The sequence below is a fragment of the Cuculus canorus genome, chromosome 1 (genome assembly GCF_017976375.1).
Source record: "Cuculus canorus isolate bCucCan1 chromosome 1, bCucCan1.pri, whole genome shotgun sequence".
Lineage (NCBI taxonomy): Eukaryota > Metazoa > Chordata > Aves > Cuculiformes > Cuculidae > Cuculus > Cuculus canorus.
Genome location: NC_071401.1, coordinates 140380073 through 140398934, shown reverse-complemented (window position 1 = coordinate 140398934; position 18862 = coordinate 140380073). Strand labels below are relative to the sequence as shown.

General features: G+C 40.7%; 1 protein-coding gene across 2 annotated transcripts in view; it reads left to right on the top strand.

The window, feature by feature from the left end:
• Window positions 1–12530, top strand: part of DERA (deoxyribose-phosphate aldolase) — a 56288-nt gene extending 43758 nt beyond the window's left edge. For both annotated transcript variants that reach the window (XM_054051690.1, XM_054051602.1), the window contains exons 7-9: window positions 4128–4240; window positions 8218–8367; window positions 10102–12530. In XM_054051690.1, the coding sequence (XP_053907665.1) occupies window positions 4128–4240; window positions 8218–8367; window positions 10102–10158 (320 nt within the window). In that variant the 3' untranslated portion in view covers window positions 10159–12530. The remainder of the gene's footprint in view (window positions 1–4127; window positions 4241–8217; window positions 8368–10101) is intronic.
• Window positions 12531–18862: the final 6332 nt, after the last annotated feature.

Below are 18862 nucleotides of genomic sequence, written 5' to 3'. Positions count from 1 at the left end.
AGTCTTAAAAGTCTTGGAAGGGTTATGTGTTCACCCTATGTCACTGCATATTCTTATATCTGAGTTGCAGCAACCAAGATGTATTTGTGCTTATTGCAAGTACCTACAAAGTAGCATGGCATAATCATCATTCTGCAAGCATCTCTCTCTAAACTATTGTTTAAGACTGCCAGACACATATTTGTTCTTTATTAAGGGTAAGGCAACAGCAGAGTCTGTAGTTATCAGGTGATAATCATTCCCCGAGGGCATTTGAAGCACTTTACAACCAAAAGGTTGTGATTACTCTACAATTGCTGTGCTGCTTATTATTCCTTATTGCTTAATTATGAAACTAGAGTATTTTCTGGATGCTATCATCTAAATAAGATTCTCCAGTTCTCATACTTTGCCCTGCAAAATGCTTGCTGAGAGGACTTGGGCAAGTCACTCAGCTTCTGTGTACCTCAGCTCTACGCCTCTGCTCAGGTGCTACCATAAATAAAGCTGTGTGAGTATCTAGACTAGAAATAATATGATGGACTCGATAAAATATGATAGACTAGATATAATATGATGAATTTCATCTTGACCTCTAGGTATGGACTCAGGCAACATGCTGATTTTCTTTTTAATGTGTGCACATTCAACTGGCTTATTTTGAGTGGTCTTTGGTGGAGTGCGGTGTCTTAGGATCGTGCTGTGTATGGGAGGTGGAAGTGCAAGGGAAGAGGGGATTTGGTATCTTAAAATAGTCTACTAGATTTCACAAGACATGTGACTGCAAGCGCAAGTGGTCTGGCTCCCAACAGCGCTGAGAGCTTGGTTGCTCCTGACCAGAGAGTCTCTCAAAGAGAGGATGCAGCACTGTTCACATTTCTTAAGGTTTATTCAGATTTCTCTATCTGATTAAAGTAAACCGATAGAGTTTGTGCTTGCCAGGCTGTGGTGCTGTAACATATCACACGCAGGTGGGTTGCTGTGTTGGCAGCAAGCCCACGTGAAACAGGCATATAATGCTGCTCTGTTTCAAAAAGGCTTTGATATCTCCACCCTTTACTGATTCAGTGAGTCTTAAATGATTCGCTGCCTTGAAAGGCAATGTATTGTTGTGGTTACTTATTGGAAAAGAGTAGAAAGTGTGGCCTTTTGTAGGCTCACTGGACCTAGAAGTCTACCCTGAAGAACTCATTTTTTTAAGTCTTTGATTTAGTGTTTCATTGAATCATGCAACATACTCTAGAGAAGGAGAAAGCTATCCAGCATGTATTTCAACATTAGCCTTGATTTTTTGAATGTATACATTAATAGGAAGCTGAGAACATGATTTAGAAACTCAGTTTCTAAACCATCACCTAAATTTCCACATGAAATTCCTTCTGTATTTAATTCCTTAGACTTGCTTTTGAAAACCTGAATAACAAATAGATTTGGTAAAACTCCTTTATTACTAGAAGGTTGGCATAAAATCTACTTCATGAGGTGTTTTTTACAGCAGTGGTTGATTTTTAAATCCCCCTTTTCATTCCTGAAATCTAAACATTAATAGCATCTTCCATTGTGGCGTGCTCTGCTAGCCCGCATCTTTGGTCTTCTGCGAGAGGCTGCATGCAGTCCTGCTAGCAAGCTCTTGTGTCATAAATAGAATTTGTTCAGGAAATAAAAATGTATTGTTTTCATTGTTAGAGGATGCTACTAAATTGGCTGTATGTTTGTCTAATAATCACATCTAAAGCTGATTATTCTGGTAATAGCCTTAAGATATTATTTAAAAATAAATATATAAATGCACTACTTTTGTACTAATACTAGTTTTTAATCTCTTCTTGTTTCTATGAAGTCTGAATGAGATTTTCAAAATTGAATAATAATTTGATCCGTTAATCTTTTGAAGCTAGTAATTTTATTTTCCCCTCTTTGCAGTCTCTAAGGCTCACAAATGAATAGAGCTTCATTACTGGAGTCTGCATTTAATAACCATTATCCATTATCTTGTAATTAAGACTCCCTGTAACGAATCATGAGGACAATGCAAAAATACATAGTACATTTCTTTAATGAACTGGAAAATGTTCATCTTGTTCTATTTAGTAATGAGTTGCTGAATAGTCGTTAAATCCACTGGAGAATAGAGCTAGATGGATTTTGAAGACTATCTTGAGTTTGTGGTTAATCTATTAGAATTAAAATTTCATCTTCTATTTTTATCAACAGCTGATTAGAAGTCATTCTGTTTGACCAAATTGATTAGAAGACCATATACAAGGGCAGCTGTTGTTTAATGAAAGTTTTTAATGAAACTGTACCATAGAGACTTGTAATTATAAGACTTATAAAAGCTTTGACTTACCTTATAGTAGAAAAAATGAAAAGTAATGCACTGAAGGACTTTAAGTGCTACATTTCGAAAGGGAAATTAAAAATATAAATTGGCAGTGTTGAAGTTTCACTTCCACTGTTACTTGTTTTAATGTGACTATCAGATGTCCATAGTGTCTCTCTGGAAGGGAGTAGCTCTGAAATATGTAACTCAATTGTCTCTCCTATGTGCTCGGTTCTTTATAAAGCTCAATCTATTATTAATTGCTTCTTTAGCACATTGCACTTTCTCTGGAGTTAGAACTTTTTTTGCAAATATCTGTTTCTCTTTAAAATGAAAATTCTCATAGGAGAGTGCGATTTAATCACTAATGGGCTGAGTTAGTGCCTAGGCAGGAGCTCTAGAGAGAAAATCGAGGTCTTGCAAGACACGGTGTTTGATTACATTTAAATCACAGGACGCAGAAACATGCCTGGCTTTGTCTTAACTTCCCATCAGGCTGAAACCTGGCTGTGTGCCAATCAGCTGCGTCATCAGGAAGATATCCAGTGTCTCTGGAGTGTGCTGCAGCACACCATCAAAACGTAGTTTAGATAACTTAGTTTGAGCCAGCAGTGAAACTTCTCTTGCTTACTGTAGGGTATGTTGTAGAGGCATCATCATTCAAATAAGAGACAAAACGGACCCTAAGCCAAATTTGAAGTGGAAGCAGATGCAGTTCCAATTGACTGAAGTGGATGATGCACTACTACAGTGTTGGAATTATCGCTCTTCTTGTCCCGATTACCTTTGATAATTAATGATCCCACAGTATACCTTTTCTAAGAAGTAGGTTCCCAGGGATGAAGTGCTTCCTAATGCAATTCAAGAAGCTTTGTCATTGTATTGTGTCAATGCAGGATCATGCACAGGATCATACACTGCAAGGCAATTTTTTTTTGTTAGTTTTCTAGCTTTTTGTTATATTGTACTGCAGGATTCATTATAAGGTAACCCAGAACAGCGAGAATGCACAAGAACACTAAACAGGTATTCAGGACAGACAGTGTGGAATATTGTTCGCAAGTGAGAAACCAGAAAGAGAAAAGCCAAGATGAACTCCTTCTTTAAGTAGCCCAGGGTTTTGACCTTGTTACTGCATTATATCAGACCATGACTTTAAGTATAGTAATTTGCAATGTTACAATTGCAAAATGCGCAAGAAGGGAGGTTTTTGCCTGTTTACAGTATTATACAGCCGGTTTTGTAAATACGTGTGGGGTTTCTTTCACTTTAAACCGCTACTGGTGATACAAAACTGGACTACTAAATGTGAGACTAAATAGATGCAGTTAAATTAAAAAAAATGACGAAAATTGTTTCTATTCAGAAAGATCCTTGTGGAAATGCTAAAATATTGATTGCTATCCAAAATTTGTTCAGAGGAAGTGATTTCCATTGTTGTAGTTAGTCAGACACATTCCTGTTAATAAATGTATCACCATATATATTGAGTGGCCATACAGGAACATATATTGGACTGTTCTGAAGAGATTGTTGGTCTAATAGCTAGCGCAAAGTATTAAGAGCTGGGATGTTCATTTAGCCACTGGGATGTCTGACTTGCTCAGAGACCAGATGAGTATCGTCCTTCTGCTCTGTCCTTGACCAGAGCAAGATGAGCACTGACACCACAGGGCTGTACATGGAAATCAGAGTCACAGAAACACAGTGGTAAGGGTTGGAAGGGACTTCTTCAGAATTGCTGTGAAACATGAGGGTGTGAACTATGTGTGTGCAGAGTGGCTTTTGTTCTAAAACTACCATAAAGCTTTTTACTTCCTTCCAGGTTCTGATTTTATAAAGACATCTACAGGAAAAGAGGTGGAAAATGCAACTTTTCCAGTTGGAGTAGTCATGATGCGAGCCATTAGAGAATACTACTGGCAAACTGGCAACAAGGTAATTTGTGCTACCTTTATAAAAATTAACCAAACAGGCTCACTCAGAAGGAAATAAGACTGTAATAGTTTCAAAATGTAGAACATATAAATCCACATACATTAGCTTCCATGGCTATATAAGCATAGGTAATGGAACTTCTCTCTTGTATTCCTCATTTGATTTGGTAATGTTTGTATACTTAAAAAAATAAATAATGCTTTTGGCTTTCTTCCCTTGAAGAACTGCCACTTCATCCCCTAGAAGCTCATGCGATCTTGATGCATTCCCTACTGCATTTGGGTTTGAGTTTTGTTTCACCATTTAAGGTATTTAAATCGTCTTTCTCCATTAATAACAGGGCAAATCCTGTTGCAATAGGACGGGGGGTAATAGCTTTAAACTAAAAGAGCATAGATTTAGACTAGATATAAGAAACATTTTTTGCAATGAGCGTGGTAAAACACGGGAACAGGCTGCCCAGAGAGGTGGTGGATGCCCCATCGCTGGAAACATTCAGGGTCAGATTCGATGGGGCTCTAAGCAACCTGATCTTGTTGAAAATGTCCTTGCTCATTGCACAAGGTTTGGACTAAATGGCCTTTAAAGGTCCCTTCCAACCCAAACCACTCTATAAAATCTCCAACTGACAGGTATTGGCATAATCCCATAAACCAAAGTTGAGCTATACAAATTTGTAGCTATGGAGAGTGTGTCCAGTGTACACAACTGTATTTTCCCAACTGTATTGGATTGTTCTGGTAAGCCAAGGGATAAATTCAGCTCTTTCCTCTCTTATCAGAAGAGCTTTTCAAGGGGACAAGAAAAGAGATCCAGGTGGATCCTGTTGTCTGGGATGAAGGGAGGGACAGGGACTGGAAGAACATACGTCATGGTATACAACATTTATCTGTCAGATCAATGTCAAGTGAGGTCAATAGAGGCAAGAAGCACGTGGGAGCATACAGCAGAGACAGTGATGAACTATCCGTGCATCCATCCTTGCACTGAAGCAGTGAGAAATGAGGAGGTTATCCAGGAATGCTTAAGCCACCTCTCACGTCTTTTATTGACAGGCACGTAGGGGCTGCCAGTTAGAGGTGCTGATGTGCTGCAATGGGCTTTGTCCTCACCTGCAGCCTCAGGGAAGGAAACTAAGACCCTGTCCGCATTTATAGGTCATGCTTCCGTCCTCTCCAGCTCACCCTTCCATCCGTTCTTCAGGTAGTCTTTGAAGGTATGATATTAGGACATGGAGTAAGCAGTGGGTTAGGGGCTGAGATGGCTTCAAGGGCTGTTGGAGCTTGAGGAGCACATGACAACAAATTAGACGTGTCCATCTGCTCTCTGTAGTGATCTAGATGATACTAGCATGGATCCCTGGCCTGTCTTCACTCCTCCCTTCCTCAGCATGCATCTCTTTCTGCCACACAACAACTCAAGCAGCTCCAGTAGTATTGCTTCTGTGGGATCATTTGTCACTGCTGCCAACCTGAGGCAGATCCCTGGTGCCTGATGACTTACCTCAACGCTGGCACTGCTTGCATGAGTTGAGTGCCAGAGGTTGGGCTCTGCTGCATTAACACAGCTTTTTACTTATAATTGGATATACATGTTGACTTCACCTTTTCCTTTAAAAGGATGCATTCTTGGTATAAAATGTGTTATTAAGAATGAGTGCTTATGACTGTGTGCGTGTGTGTCAGTGAATTAGATGTAAACTGACTTTATATGCTTTTATTAGCTGAAGACAATATTATCAGTGACAAGAGATATCTAAATGGTTTCTTTAACAAACTAATTTTGCTGCTGTAGGGATGCTTTCTAGCAAGGTTTTGGCTGGGAAAACCAGGTTAATACAGAAATTAAACTTCTTCGAGGAAAGGAACAAGTTGCAGAGTAACATTTATTGCATGATAAGCTGTGGTGGTGATATGAAAAGTGTGCAATATAATGGGAAATAATCTTTTCCTGTCATTATTGAAGGACATACATAAATTGGTTTTTCTGTTGGGAAAACCCCCAATCCAGAAAAACTTATTACTTTTAATAATATAAGGGGAAGAGAAAATTCTTGAGGAGATGAACTTATTAAGCAAAATAATGAAATGCTATGAAACAGCAGGAAAGTGGTAGCTGGACTTTGTACTGCTCTTGAATTAAATTCCAACCCTGCTTCCTTTTTATGTTTGTAATGGTAGTCAGATGTGCCATTTGGAAAGCTGGTAAATGGAGGAGAAGACATGCTTGTCTTTGTCAGCTTTTTTTTGCAAAGAAAAAAGCTTTCAGAATTTGCTAAAAGGGAACAGAATGCAGTATAGTATTTTTAATTCTCTTATTAACTCTGTTTTACTTGGTTTTGCCACTTGGCTTTGCCTCTCAAAGCGATATAATATTTCTAGGAAGAAACCTAAATTTGAATTTCATTTGAATTTCTCATTTTGAGGGAAAATGCATTCCCATTGGTTTAATTTATTGTCTAGAAGATGTGTTTCCAGTTGCTGTGGTTTAAATTCCTTTAGGAAATCTAATGTTAACAGATGTATGCCTACACTCATCCATCCATCTATCCATCCATCCATCCACCCACCCACCCACCCACAAAACCGAAGTCTTCATATTTTGGATTTATCAAGCTTTTTTTTTAATTATTCTTTATAATCTTACTGGAAATACACTGTTATCTTAATGCTTCAGTGTGACAGGAGGATTTATTCTGTGTTTGTTTGTCCTGAAATCACTATAAAATAAAATTACCAAACACATTTAAAACCTGATACTTTTTGATTCCACTATTGTATCTGTAAAGTGCAAAAAATTCTCAGTGCAGTGAGGTTTCAGGGAAGTATAGACAGAAATCAGAGCAATAATTCTGGCAGAAGGAGGCTGACAGGAAGGAGTACCAAAGGTAAAGGTTAATGGCAGAGGGAAATGTAGAAAGAATCACTGTGTGTTTCTGTGATACTGTACAGTTTGTTCACATTTAACTCTTTTATTTGGTGCAGAAACACTTTTTCCTAATTCTCTTGTTTTATGAGAGTTTAGTAAGCTGCTGCAGGACAGCATTTTGGCTAATGCAAGTGACATGCATTGGAACTTGATAGCTGCATCCTACAAGCCCTATCTCACAACAAGATGCGCTTACATGACATATAACCAAAAGACTGGCGTTAGGGGTACATACCAAGTCACCTCACTGTTCATCAGGTTGATCATGGGATCAAGACATGCTTTACCTTAAAGATAGATTTTTCTTGGCGTGTGTGTCTACATCCCTGGCGGTTCACCTGAACCAATGTGACATGTATCTCACATGAAGTGACTGAAAGCATATCCAGCATGTGTTGGGAGAGTTGTTTTGCAGTGTCTGTGAAGCACAAAACTTCCAAGTTTTGGTAAAGACAGACCTGATTTAATTCCATTTGGAAAATTTTACTGAAAATTAAACCTCTGATAGGTTTGAATGTGCAGCCCAATTGTGTAACTGTGGTACACAGACTTTTTATAAAAGTGCAACCATCTCTCACTGCTCTCCATGTGCATCAGCTGCCTCACATGCTTAATTTCAATATCTTTAGTGTTATGTTATTGAATGCGTATTTGTTGTTGTGTACTTGGAATTAGATTGTGACGTGGGCAGTAGGTGTTCTGCAGATATCCTAGTTCTTGCCTAAATCCCTTGGCTAACGTGTGCTACTGGCAAAGTACTCCCATTAGACCTCAAACTTAGCTTTAGAAAGTGCACTGGGTTCAAAACAATTACTCCCTCAGTTGCTGTCCCTTGGGATGAAAATGTCATCTTTTGCCAGTGATGGCTGAGGCTTGATAGCTCTCAGCGCTGGTCCAGAGCTTATACTGTTTGCAGTCAGTTACTTACTGACTAGAGTTGTTACATGCGCCACAGACACTTTGAGACTGCCAGTCTGCAAGTGCCGATTGCTCTTCTAGAGTTGCTGATGAATGAAAATGCGTATCGTACCTCTTGTTTCTATCTAAAGGTTGGATTTAAACCTGCTGGGGGCATTCGGACAGCAAAAGAAGCTATTACTTGGCTTATGCTGGTGAAGGAGGAACTGGGAGTGGAGTGGCTGACACCAGAGCTCTTTCGCCTGGGTGCCAGTAGTTTGCTGGGAGACATTGAGAAACAGGTTAGTTGTTAACAATTTTCAGCTTGGTAATCTTTCTAAATGTGCTGTCTTTCTGGTCTTGCAGGATATGTTTTTTGGTGCTTTTTAAAAGATAATAGAACATATATCTAAGACATTATTAATGACAAGTTCACTTTCAGCCCAGTATTTCTTCAGATTTTGCCTGTCATTACAGACATCTGGGACTCTGATATTCCAGAAGCTGGCAATTGCCTTGGTCAGATTTGCAATGCAATGAGGAAAGAGGCTCAGTTTGTACCTACACAGTCTTTTGCAAATGCATGGTAGTGCTCTCCCCTACACTCCTACTTGTTGCCAGTTTAATTGATCCTCAAAATCTCACTGACCCTTGGTGTCACTGTGCCACAACTGTTAGCAATGTATTTCCGTGCTGTGAAGAAAGTCATGTTTCATCCTACGTATGATACTGCTGATAGAGAAGTTTTTACATATTGATTATTTCTTGGGAAAAGAAAAGCAGTTGCCTCCTACAAAGACTCATTTTTCTAGTAGCTTTTATTTTTGAGCAGTCTGGTCAGTGTGTTTCCTGCCAGACAAACAGCATATGAGGTGCAGTGGCAATGTATGGTTCCCAGTGGGAAGAAGGCTTCTGACCTCTCTACCATGATCTACCTCACTGGCACATGGCATAAATCCTGAAGGATATAGAGTAGTTTAGAACAGTGTAGTGTCATAGGAACCACTAAACCATTAGGGTTGTTTGACTTCACTCCCATGTTCATTAAAGACAGGAGATGAGGTGATATTAGATTTAACCAAGAAAAGGTCCTTATGCTGTTGCTTCTAGTAGAAGATCATGAGATATAGGGGATTCAGAGGAGAAGAAAGCAGCAGTCTGCTCCCTTTCCTCACCTTTCCTAGCAACTGAAATATTGACACGTCTTAAGCAATATGGAACGGCTGAGAGGTGTCAGGTGAATATTCACGACTGTTCAAAACCCCTGGTTCACTTCTGCAATGAGAATAATATTTGCTTGCTTCATTGCCAGACTGCCTCTGCCTCACTCTTGACCTAAAATCACGTCCCTGGTTATAGCAAAACAGCATGAGTTTTTTTTGTTGCCACTGCCATCACTGCTAAGTTTTAAAGCACAGCCAGTGATTGTGTCACATGATTTATTCTGGTTTCTTAAGGGTGACATCCTTTTATGTGCCAGAGATTGCACAAATGCCCCAGTCATGACCAAAGCTCTACAGTACTGTGCCATCTAAAAACATGTGAGATAAAAACTCCCAATTATTACATTCAATTAAACAAACAGGTATTTAAAAAAAAACAATCAAACATAGAAAGTGGGGGAACACTCCCTCACCCCCAAGACAGTACAGTTAAAAGAATAGTTTGAAATGAGCCATATAAAAGCATAATCAGTTTTGGATATTTTGAATGTCACAAAATAATACTGGAATCCTCAGAATCAGATTACAGTGTGAGTAAAGCATTGTTGTCTACCTGGCTCTTTTTGAAAGCTCAGTTAAAAGCAAAAGAAGTCTTTGGCTTTTTTCTTTTTTTCTGTAAACAAAGCAGCAAGAACCCTTAGTTCAGATCCTATAAACAAGTATATAAAGGTATAGCACATCATATTTTATGCACACGCACACAAACAAATATCCATCATCTTCATCTGGTATGCCTTTAATTTGTTACTTCCTTGACACTGTCAGACTTATAGTCATATATAATTCCATCGTAAATTTTCTTTTTTCTTGCAGATATTCTATCATGTGACTGGCTCTTATGCACTTCAGCATGACCTGGCAACAGCTTAGATGCAAAATCATCTCAGGATTACTTTTACAAAAGAGGTCTTTAAGCAAACAGCATTCAGAAGTCTTCTGACAACCAACTGCATATGATAGAATTAAAGGCTTAATTCTCCCTTCTTCATATTTTATAGTATTTAAAATATGCTCAAGTCTGCTCGTTGTACTTGATCCAAAAGCAGAAAAAAATTGTAATTCTGAAATAGTTAATACTTACAGATTTGCAAAGTTAATCTGGCAAAGTCTTCCTCAGACCAGCCTGAAAGACTTATTAATGGCAACACTGAAATATACTATGAAAAAGATTTAGGTGACCTGGCAACACTTTGCAGTCACAGAATATGAAATATCTGTGGAATGTTTCAGATTGCTAATTAAGAGCTACTGATCTTGGAATAGCTTTCCATTCACCTCAGACAAAATCCTCTGCCACAGATGCGTTGCACTATTAATTGTTATGTTGATTCACTTTCAAGCATTGTAACCTGAGAAAATGAAACTTGGCTATTACTTTCTTTTATAAAATGCCTCCGTAGCAAAAAAAAAACTTTTTTTTTTTTGTATTTTTTCCCCGAAACTTGGGCACAGACATCCATATTTAGACCCTCGAATAAAGGTGGCTTGATTTCTAGAGCAGCTGAGTATCCACAGTTGCTCCTGAAGTTAATGGGAGCTCTGGGTGATCAGAACAACTGAAAATCAAGCAGCCTTTATATAGGTGCCTAACTATGCATTCAGGTGCCTATTTTTAGGCATTTCACTCTTAAAATTTTTGTCTAACTTGCTTAGAAGCTCCCATTCCCATCTCCTGTCATTTTAAAACACATTCATGCAAATCTTTCCATTTTAATGTGGGGGGGGGTTGACTGTCAGTTTGCATGTGTCACTGCTATGCTGGCTGAACTTCAGCTTTGCCATTCTAAAAGCAACTTTTTCATTTAAAAGGTGTTTTGAATTGTGCCCTATATGGAGTTTACAGCTTTAATGGAAAAAGTGCTATTCCCAGAGCCCATTAAGAATAATACCAAAATCATCAACACCTTTTAAATATCAGACTGGAGCTAGTAGATTCATTATTTCAGAACTGCATTCTGCTCACTAACCAGAGTTGTACTAAAAACTTAATTATCTTATCATCATGACTAGTCTCACTGACTTAAGTAGGTCTCATCAGGGAAGTAGGAGGAGGAGGATTTTGCTGTAAATCATGCTACAAGGTACATTTATTACAAAGAGGTCTGTGCTTCATAAAGATAAATAACTGAGTTGTTATCTGGTTATTCTACCTGAACCACCAGTGCTCTACCAAACAGTTTGGACAGATAAAAAAGCTGAATAGGGAAAAAAAATCAGAGAAACAATACATACAGAAAGCAAAATCCTACACGCAGTGCTCAGTACTAAAAAAAGGCCTTGGTTTCCCAGGAAGTAGTTCATTCAAGGCTCTCAGCCTTTTTTTGGTTTAGGTTTCAACAAAGGAAATGAGGCTGAGTTGTGACTATATTTTCACACACTTGTTTTCCTGGAAAGTAGCCTGTTTTTGCCATGGGTTTTCCTTCTGATTTCATTGCCACTTTCTTGAAGGAAAAGTCCAGTGCCTGTTTACATATGTAAAGGAAAATTCTGCTGCTGAGCTTTCAGTATACAGAGCCTGTTACATGCAGTCAGCTCGCAACAGGTGCTTGCAAGGTTGACCCTCTGCTGTGCCCTCCCAGCAACCACACACTGAATTTTGTTGCTGTTTAGCTCTAGCTGTATAAATGTTAGAGTGTATTTCGATACTTTCATAACAGAAAGGTTCACCACACTTGCAAAGTACACTTTGTTGTTGTTTTGTTTGTCTTTTGGATGTTTAGGGCCAAGATAGAAGCTGGGTTTTGGAGATGCTTTGGTTTCTAGGTGAAGGACTCTTGTGTAGTTCCTTAAAATTAATGAAGGTCCAATTTTGCCAGCAAACTATTCTACGTGAGTGCCTCTGAGAACAGCCTTACTGTTTCCACGGGAGCTACATGTCGATTAATGAACATGCCGGGAGGAATTGTTTGTATTTCTGTTGACAGCCCCTCTTTGTTTTGATGTGCACATGGGCTGCTGCTGGTTACTTTGCTTCAGAAGGAAGAGGTTCCATTTGTGGAGGGAAGGGTTCAGCTTCCTGAAAAGGCAAAGATAGCTTTGTAATGAACATTACAAACCCACCAGTTTGAAATACTGTGCAACTGCAAGCCAAGTGGTGTTTTGTGAGAAGCTGGATTTGAAAATAATTTAAACATTTTTTCTGTTAAAACCTGTAATTCTTTTTTTTCTTGGGAGAAAAGGGAGAAATATAAAATTTAGAGAATCTGTAAATACATTCAAATAAAAGATTATTCCAGTTTCAAGTTAGGTGTTTTTTCTTATTTTGAGGAATAAGCAAAATGCTCAGTGTTACAGAGTGACTGGTTAACTTCTCTGTGAGTTATATTCATATTGTCTGTGGCTGTGGACTTCCAATGTGCCCCAGGGCCTTCTCTCACTTCTACAGAAGCTGCTGGTACCAGCCAGGTATTGTTCTATTGACAGGCCTAGGCAAAGCGAGGGAATGAATCTGAGCTGGGGTTCCCATTAGGAGCAGCAGGAATCCATATGGGAGACGTACAACAGCTCCTGACCCCTGCTGTGAGTGAGGAGAGACTGGGCAGGACCAGAAGCATCACTGGGCTTATTCCAGAACTGAGCCTGTGAGAGCCAAGCATGGGGAATACAGGGACTAACATGTTGCCCTGGGACATGATCCTCCGAGATAAGGGAGTGGAACAGAGCTGAAAACTATTTAAGGAAGCTTTCTGCAAGGCACAAGAGTGTTCAGTCCCCGTATGTAGAAAATCACAGAATCACTAGGTTGGAAAAGACCTCCAGGATCATCGAGTCCAACCATTCCTATCAACCACTAAATTATGCCCCTGGGCATCTCATCCACCCATCTTTTAAATACCTCCAGGGATGGGGACTCAACCACCTCCCTGGGCAGCCTCTGCCAGTGCCCAATGATGCAGGAAAAAAAAAATCAGGCAGGAAAGGGGAGGGACCGGCATGGCTGAGTCGAGACCAGCTGATTAAACTAAAAAAGAAGGAGGAACTGCACAGGCAGTGCAAGCAGGGACAGGTAACCTGGGACGTGTATAGAGACGCTGCCCGGTTGTGTAGGGACGAAGTCAGGAAGGCCAAGGCACAGCTGGAGCTGAACTTGGCAAGGGAAGTAAAGACCAACAAGAACGACTTCTATAGGTACATCAATCAAAAGAGGAAGGTCAAAGAGAACGTACCCCCACTGATGGTTGGAAATGGGGATCACGTATCAACAGATGAGGAGAAGGCTGAGGTACTTATCAACTTTTTTGCCTTGGTCTTCATCAATAACTGCTCTCCTCACCCCTCCTGGGTCATGGGACAGCAAGATGGTGACCAGGGGTGTAAAACCCCTCCCACGGTAGAGGAGGATCAGGTTCGTGAACACCTGAGGAACCTGAACATATATAAGTCTATGGGACCTGATGAGATGCATCCCAGAGTCCTGACGGAATTGGCCGATGTGGTTGCCAATCCACTCTCCATGATATTTGAAAAGTCATGGCAGTCAGGAGAAGTCCCTGGTGACTGGAAGAAGGGTAACGTTGTGCCCATTTTAAAAAGGGTAGAAAAGACGAACCTGAGAACAGCCGACCTGTCAGCATCACCTCTGTGCCTGGGAAGATCATGGAAGAGATCCTCTTAGAAGCTAAAGCACATGGAGGGCAGGGAGGTGATTAATGGCAGCCAATATGGTTTCACCAGGGGCAAGTCCTGTCTGACCAACTTAGTGGCTGTCTGTGATGGGGTAACCGCAGCAGTGGACACAGGTAAACTAACGGATGTGATCTATCTGTACTTCTGTAAAGCCTTTGACACAATCCCCCACAATATCCTTCTCTCTACATTGGAGAGATATGGATTTAATGGGTGGACAGTAAGGTGGATAAGAAACTGGTTGGAGGGTTGTATTCAAAGAGTAGTGGTCAATGGCTCAAAGTCCAGAGGGAGATCCGTGACGAGTGGTGTCCCTCAGGGGTCTGTACTGGGACTGGTGCTGTTCAATATCTTTATCAATGACATTGAACAGTGAGATTGAGTGCACCCTCAGCAAGTTTGCGGATGACACCAAGCTGAGTGGTGCATTTGCCACAGTGGAAGGACAGGATGTCATCCAGAGGGACCTGGACAGACTGGAGAAGTGGGCCTTTGAGAACCTCATGAGGTTCAACAAGGCCAAGTGTAAGGTCCTGCACCTGGGTCGGGGCAATCCCCATTTTTAGTACACGATGAGGAATGACGTGCTTGAGAGCAGCCCTGGAGAGAAGGACTTGGCGGTGCCGGTCAATGAGAAGCTCGACGTGAGCCAGCAATGTGCGCTCACAGCCCAGAAGGCCAACTGTATCCTGCGCTGCATCAAAAGAAGCGTGGCCAGCAGGGCGAGGGAAGTGATTCTGCCCTTCTATTCCTCTCTTGTGAGACCTCCTCTGGACTATTGTGTCCGGTTCTGGAATCCTCAACATAAGAAGGATGTGGAACTGTTGGAATGGGTCCAGAGGAGGGCTACAAGGATGATCAGGGGGGCTGGAGCACCTCTCATATGAGGACAGGCTGAGAGAGTTGGGGTTGTTCAGCCTGGGGAAGAGAAGGCTCTGAGGAGACCTTATAGCGACCTCCCAATACCTGAAGGGGCTACAGGAAAGCTGGAGAGGGACTGTTCACAAAGGCTTGTGGTGATAGAACGAGGGGCAATGGGTATAAACTGGAGAGGGGCAGATTTAGACTGGACATTAGGAAGAATTTCTTCACCATGAGAGTGGTGAGGCACTGGCACAGGTTGCCCAGGGAAGCTGTGGATGCCCCATCCCTGAAGGTGTTCAAGGCCAGGTGGGATGAGGCCTTGGGCAGCCTGATCTAGTGGGAGGTGTCCCTGCCCATGGCAGGGGCGTTGGAACTGGGTGATCTTTAAGGTCCCTTCCAACCCAAACTATTCTATGATTCTATGATTCTATGATTCTATGATTCTATGATTCTATGATTCTGTGACTCTATGTATTTTGAGCTCAGGTTGGAAGCTGGTGTGGCAGGACCTGGAGTGCTCACAGTGTGGTCTCCTAAGCTTGTTGCCCTTTGCCCTGCCTGGCACTTCCACTGCCATCTCTTCCATCTTTCCCAATGCTGACGGCCGTTTGCTGCTTTTTAGTTCCTGTGGTCAGGAGACAGTTGATATTCATTGAGGCTGCTGCAAGTGGTTGTCACTCCTACAGGCAGAACATGAAAGGCGTTGGGGACCTGAACTCCATCGGGAACCGGGATGGAGGTGGCATAGACTCTCAGAAAAGTTCGGATTTAGTGATATGCTTCAGGCCATTAGAAAAGGAACAGGCAATTACATACTCCTGTCTAAATATATATCCGAGTATAACATATGTTTTGTGCAAGTCAGTCTTGTGTACTAATTTATTATTTTTATAACACTTATTCATTTAGGATTTTAAATAGCTTCATTTTGTAGACCACATTACTTTGCACGGAAGAGAATAAATTCAAGAAGAAAGTCAAGTAGAAACTGCAAATCTAGAATATTCTACATCAGCTTATTTACAAGAAGAGGGAATTGGGAGAGAGGTTAAGCTTTATTTCTGGTTTGTAGGAAACAAAGATATTAAATAGTAATTATATGTGAAGTGTACATATCAGCTGGGGCAAGTAATACTTTGATATCTTTATTTCATCAGTTGTATAAGTTCATTCTTTCATTTCCTTTTTGAAGCTGGGAACATACATTATATACCACAGCACGTGCTACTGAGACAGAAAACACTGATCTACTTTTAATTTTCTTTTACTCAGTTGGAACTTTGGCTCTCTGCCTCCCCCGGGGGGGGAAACCAGAAAACAACAACAGTAAGTTTTATCCAAATCTTAGCAAGCTTTTGCTGAAATTACCAGTGCTGACATCTGGATGATATGTATAGTGTGTTGTAAGAGTAGAAGGAAGGAACTGCTTTTAATTAGATGTAACCCGCTGAGAAGAGAAAGACAGAGTTTTGTTTGTCTTGTCAGTCTTTATTTAAAAGGGCAACCAACAATAAGAGTATTCGTAATATGCAAAGACACAATAGGTAAAAGTACTGATTGATCATTTTTATTAAAATCCCAGAAAGCTGGAATTGTGCTAAATTAAGAGCTGGTAAGACTTAAAAAGAAAGAAGCACCAAGAAAGGTTGCAGTCCTTGCACTCTCTGAAAGCAGGAGTAAGCAAGTGATGGGCAACTATCAGATCCCAAACAGCTATTGTATATTGTAGAGACATTTTCTCTGTTCTAGGCAGTTTACAGATCCTCTTCTATGAGGACCTACAGTAACCACCTTCCAAAAAAAAGTGTGATGGAGTTGTTTTAGTATCCTATAATGAAATTTATCTGTGGTGCAATGAAGGAGAGCCAACAAGATGCTCTAGCCATTCCTAATGAGTCAAGTGATTTTAAGCAGCTCTGTTTTGAGCACTGGGGACATCTTGTGCGTTGCTAATTCTTTGAAATTGCAGAAAATTTGGTCTTCTGGAAGAAAAGCTTTCTTGAGGCTTAACAATTTCAGATCTCTGAGATCACAGGAAGTGTTTGAAAACACTGAATTGTAGAAGCATCTATTTAGAATTCCTTCCTTAGCTGAGATGAAAACAAAAGATTTTTTAAAGAATGTTAACAAACTGAGGAAGTCATACTGGAATTGACTATGTTTAAGTCTTGCTTTCTCTGTGGGAGGAGTAGAGGAAGAAGTTTTGCAGGCTTAGCTGGTGGAGATCAGCGTCATCTCTATGCAGTGCAGTTTCATATAAAACCAAACACACAAGTGGATAATGGTTTGCCCAGAAAAATAAGGGAAACCTTTTAAAGCTGATTTTTCTTTATCAATAATAGCACAAATGCTGTTTTTACTCAAAGACTTACCAGAGTTCTCCCCTATTTACTAGGCATAACAAACAAGCAAACCAGCCATCCAGTTTACTCCCTATGTCTCGACTGAGGTCAGTGACAAGACTGATTTGGTAATCCCATGAGTTAGAGGTTCCCATTGCTATCATAACCCAGAGAGCAAGCAGGCTGGGTGGAGGAGCCTTCCAAGGCTCACCATCCTGCCCACGATTTACATGAACCAGACCATGAGCTTGCTGCCTGAGTGGTTGCCCTGTGGGTGGAAGGTGCTAAAACTGTCTGTAGTGATTACTGGTCCATTGAGAACTTCCCCCACCACACTAAAGCACAGAACTGAGCAACCAGCTTCTGAGAAGCTGGAGAATGTGTATTCTCCATTATTTAATTTAATTACTTTTAAGTTGATTAAGGATGTTATCTTCATTTCCAAGGGAAATAAAACATTCAGCCGGCATCATGTCAGAAGTCTGGATGAAGGCTGGCACGTTTCAGCTTTGGCTGCTTTCTGCTGCCTCCAGTGAAGTCTTGGGCTTTCTTCAAAGTACAGGCACTGTCTGACCCAGAATGTGATTTCTTGCTCTGATTTATTTAAAGGCCAGAGCAAAGAATGACTATCGGGGCTCTGAACAAGAAGTGCTTTGTGTTCTAGTTAGCACAAATCTGTCCAATTCCAAAAAAACCCGTAAGTGCCATCACCTCATCTAACAGCGACTGTAACGAGGCCTCTGGGAGGACAGTGACAGGAAGATATAGATAAAGGAAAACCAGAGCGGTAAAAAGAGAAGTTGTGAGAAGTAAGAGAGATCATCACCACTGCTGTTACGGCTTCACAGAAGTGTAATCTTTTGTGATCTCTTTGGAACAGGAGGTAAATAATAAAACACAAGGGAGGGAAAAATTAAAATAAATGTAGTGTGTGAGTGCATGTTAAAACAGATGTCAGATTAAAAATAACTGAAAAGAAAATTCTACTGTAGGAGAAAAACTGCTTTTTCCTTTAACATTTTATATTTCACCTTCATTAGGCAGAAAGTGAAAGAGCTGTAAAGGAAAAGGGGAGCTTTTGTTGTTTCCCCTGAATGTTAAGAGAAGCCTAATGCTTGTGCAGGGGGGATGCTCTGTGATTTGTGGTGCTAGAACAATTCTCAGGGTGAAGCCCAGAAGCAGCAAGGACGTTAAAAAGATGCACTGTGTGCACTGAGCCCTGGGACTTGGAGCCTTAAACCCGCAGTGCTGCATATCAGGTGGTTTTGTCCTCTCCAGCCTCCTTCCCTTAGTCCCTTCAGGGCTGAGTCCTCTAATGTTGTAAAAAAATAAACCCTGCAATCTAGTAGATCGCATCATCCAGTAACGTCCCTCTAACTACAGATGTCGGCACCAGGGACTTGATTCTAGTTTCTTCAGCACTTTTAAACAAGCTATCTCAGTGTCTGGTGACAGCAGAGTAGTGAACATCTACACAAATGTGTTTTTCCCCCCAGGACAGTCAGACCATCCTTGCAGATGGCAAGTACTCTTAAAAATACTGGTGCCACTCTGTAATTGTCCCAGGTCTCTTTGTGCTTTAGAATGGCTCCTAAAAATTAATGGGCTGAAAAGTGACTTGTCCTGCACCTGTTTTAAGCTCAAGGAGCTTAAAATAAATACCTTGGAGACATCCTGACGCTGCTGGGAACCACTACATTTCTTGGAGCTAGCACAGGTCGTTTGGCTGTTCAGATTAGCTA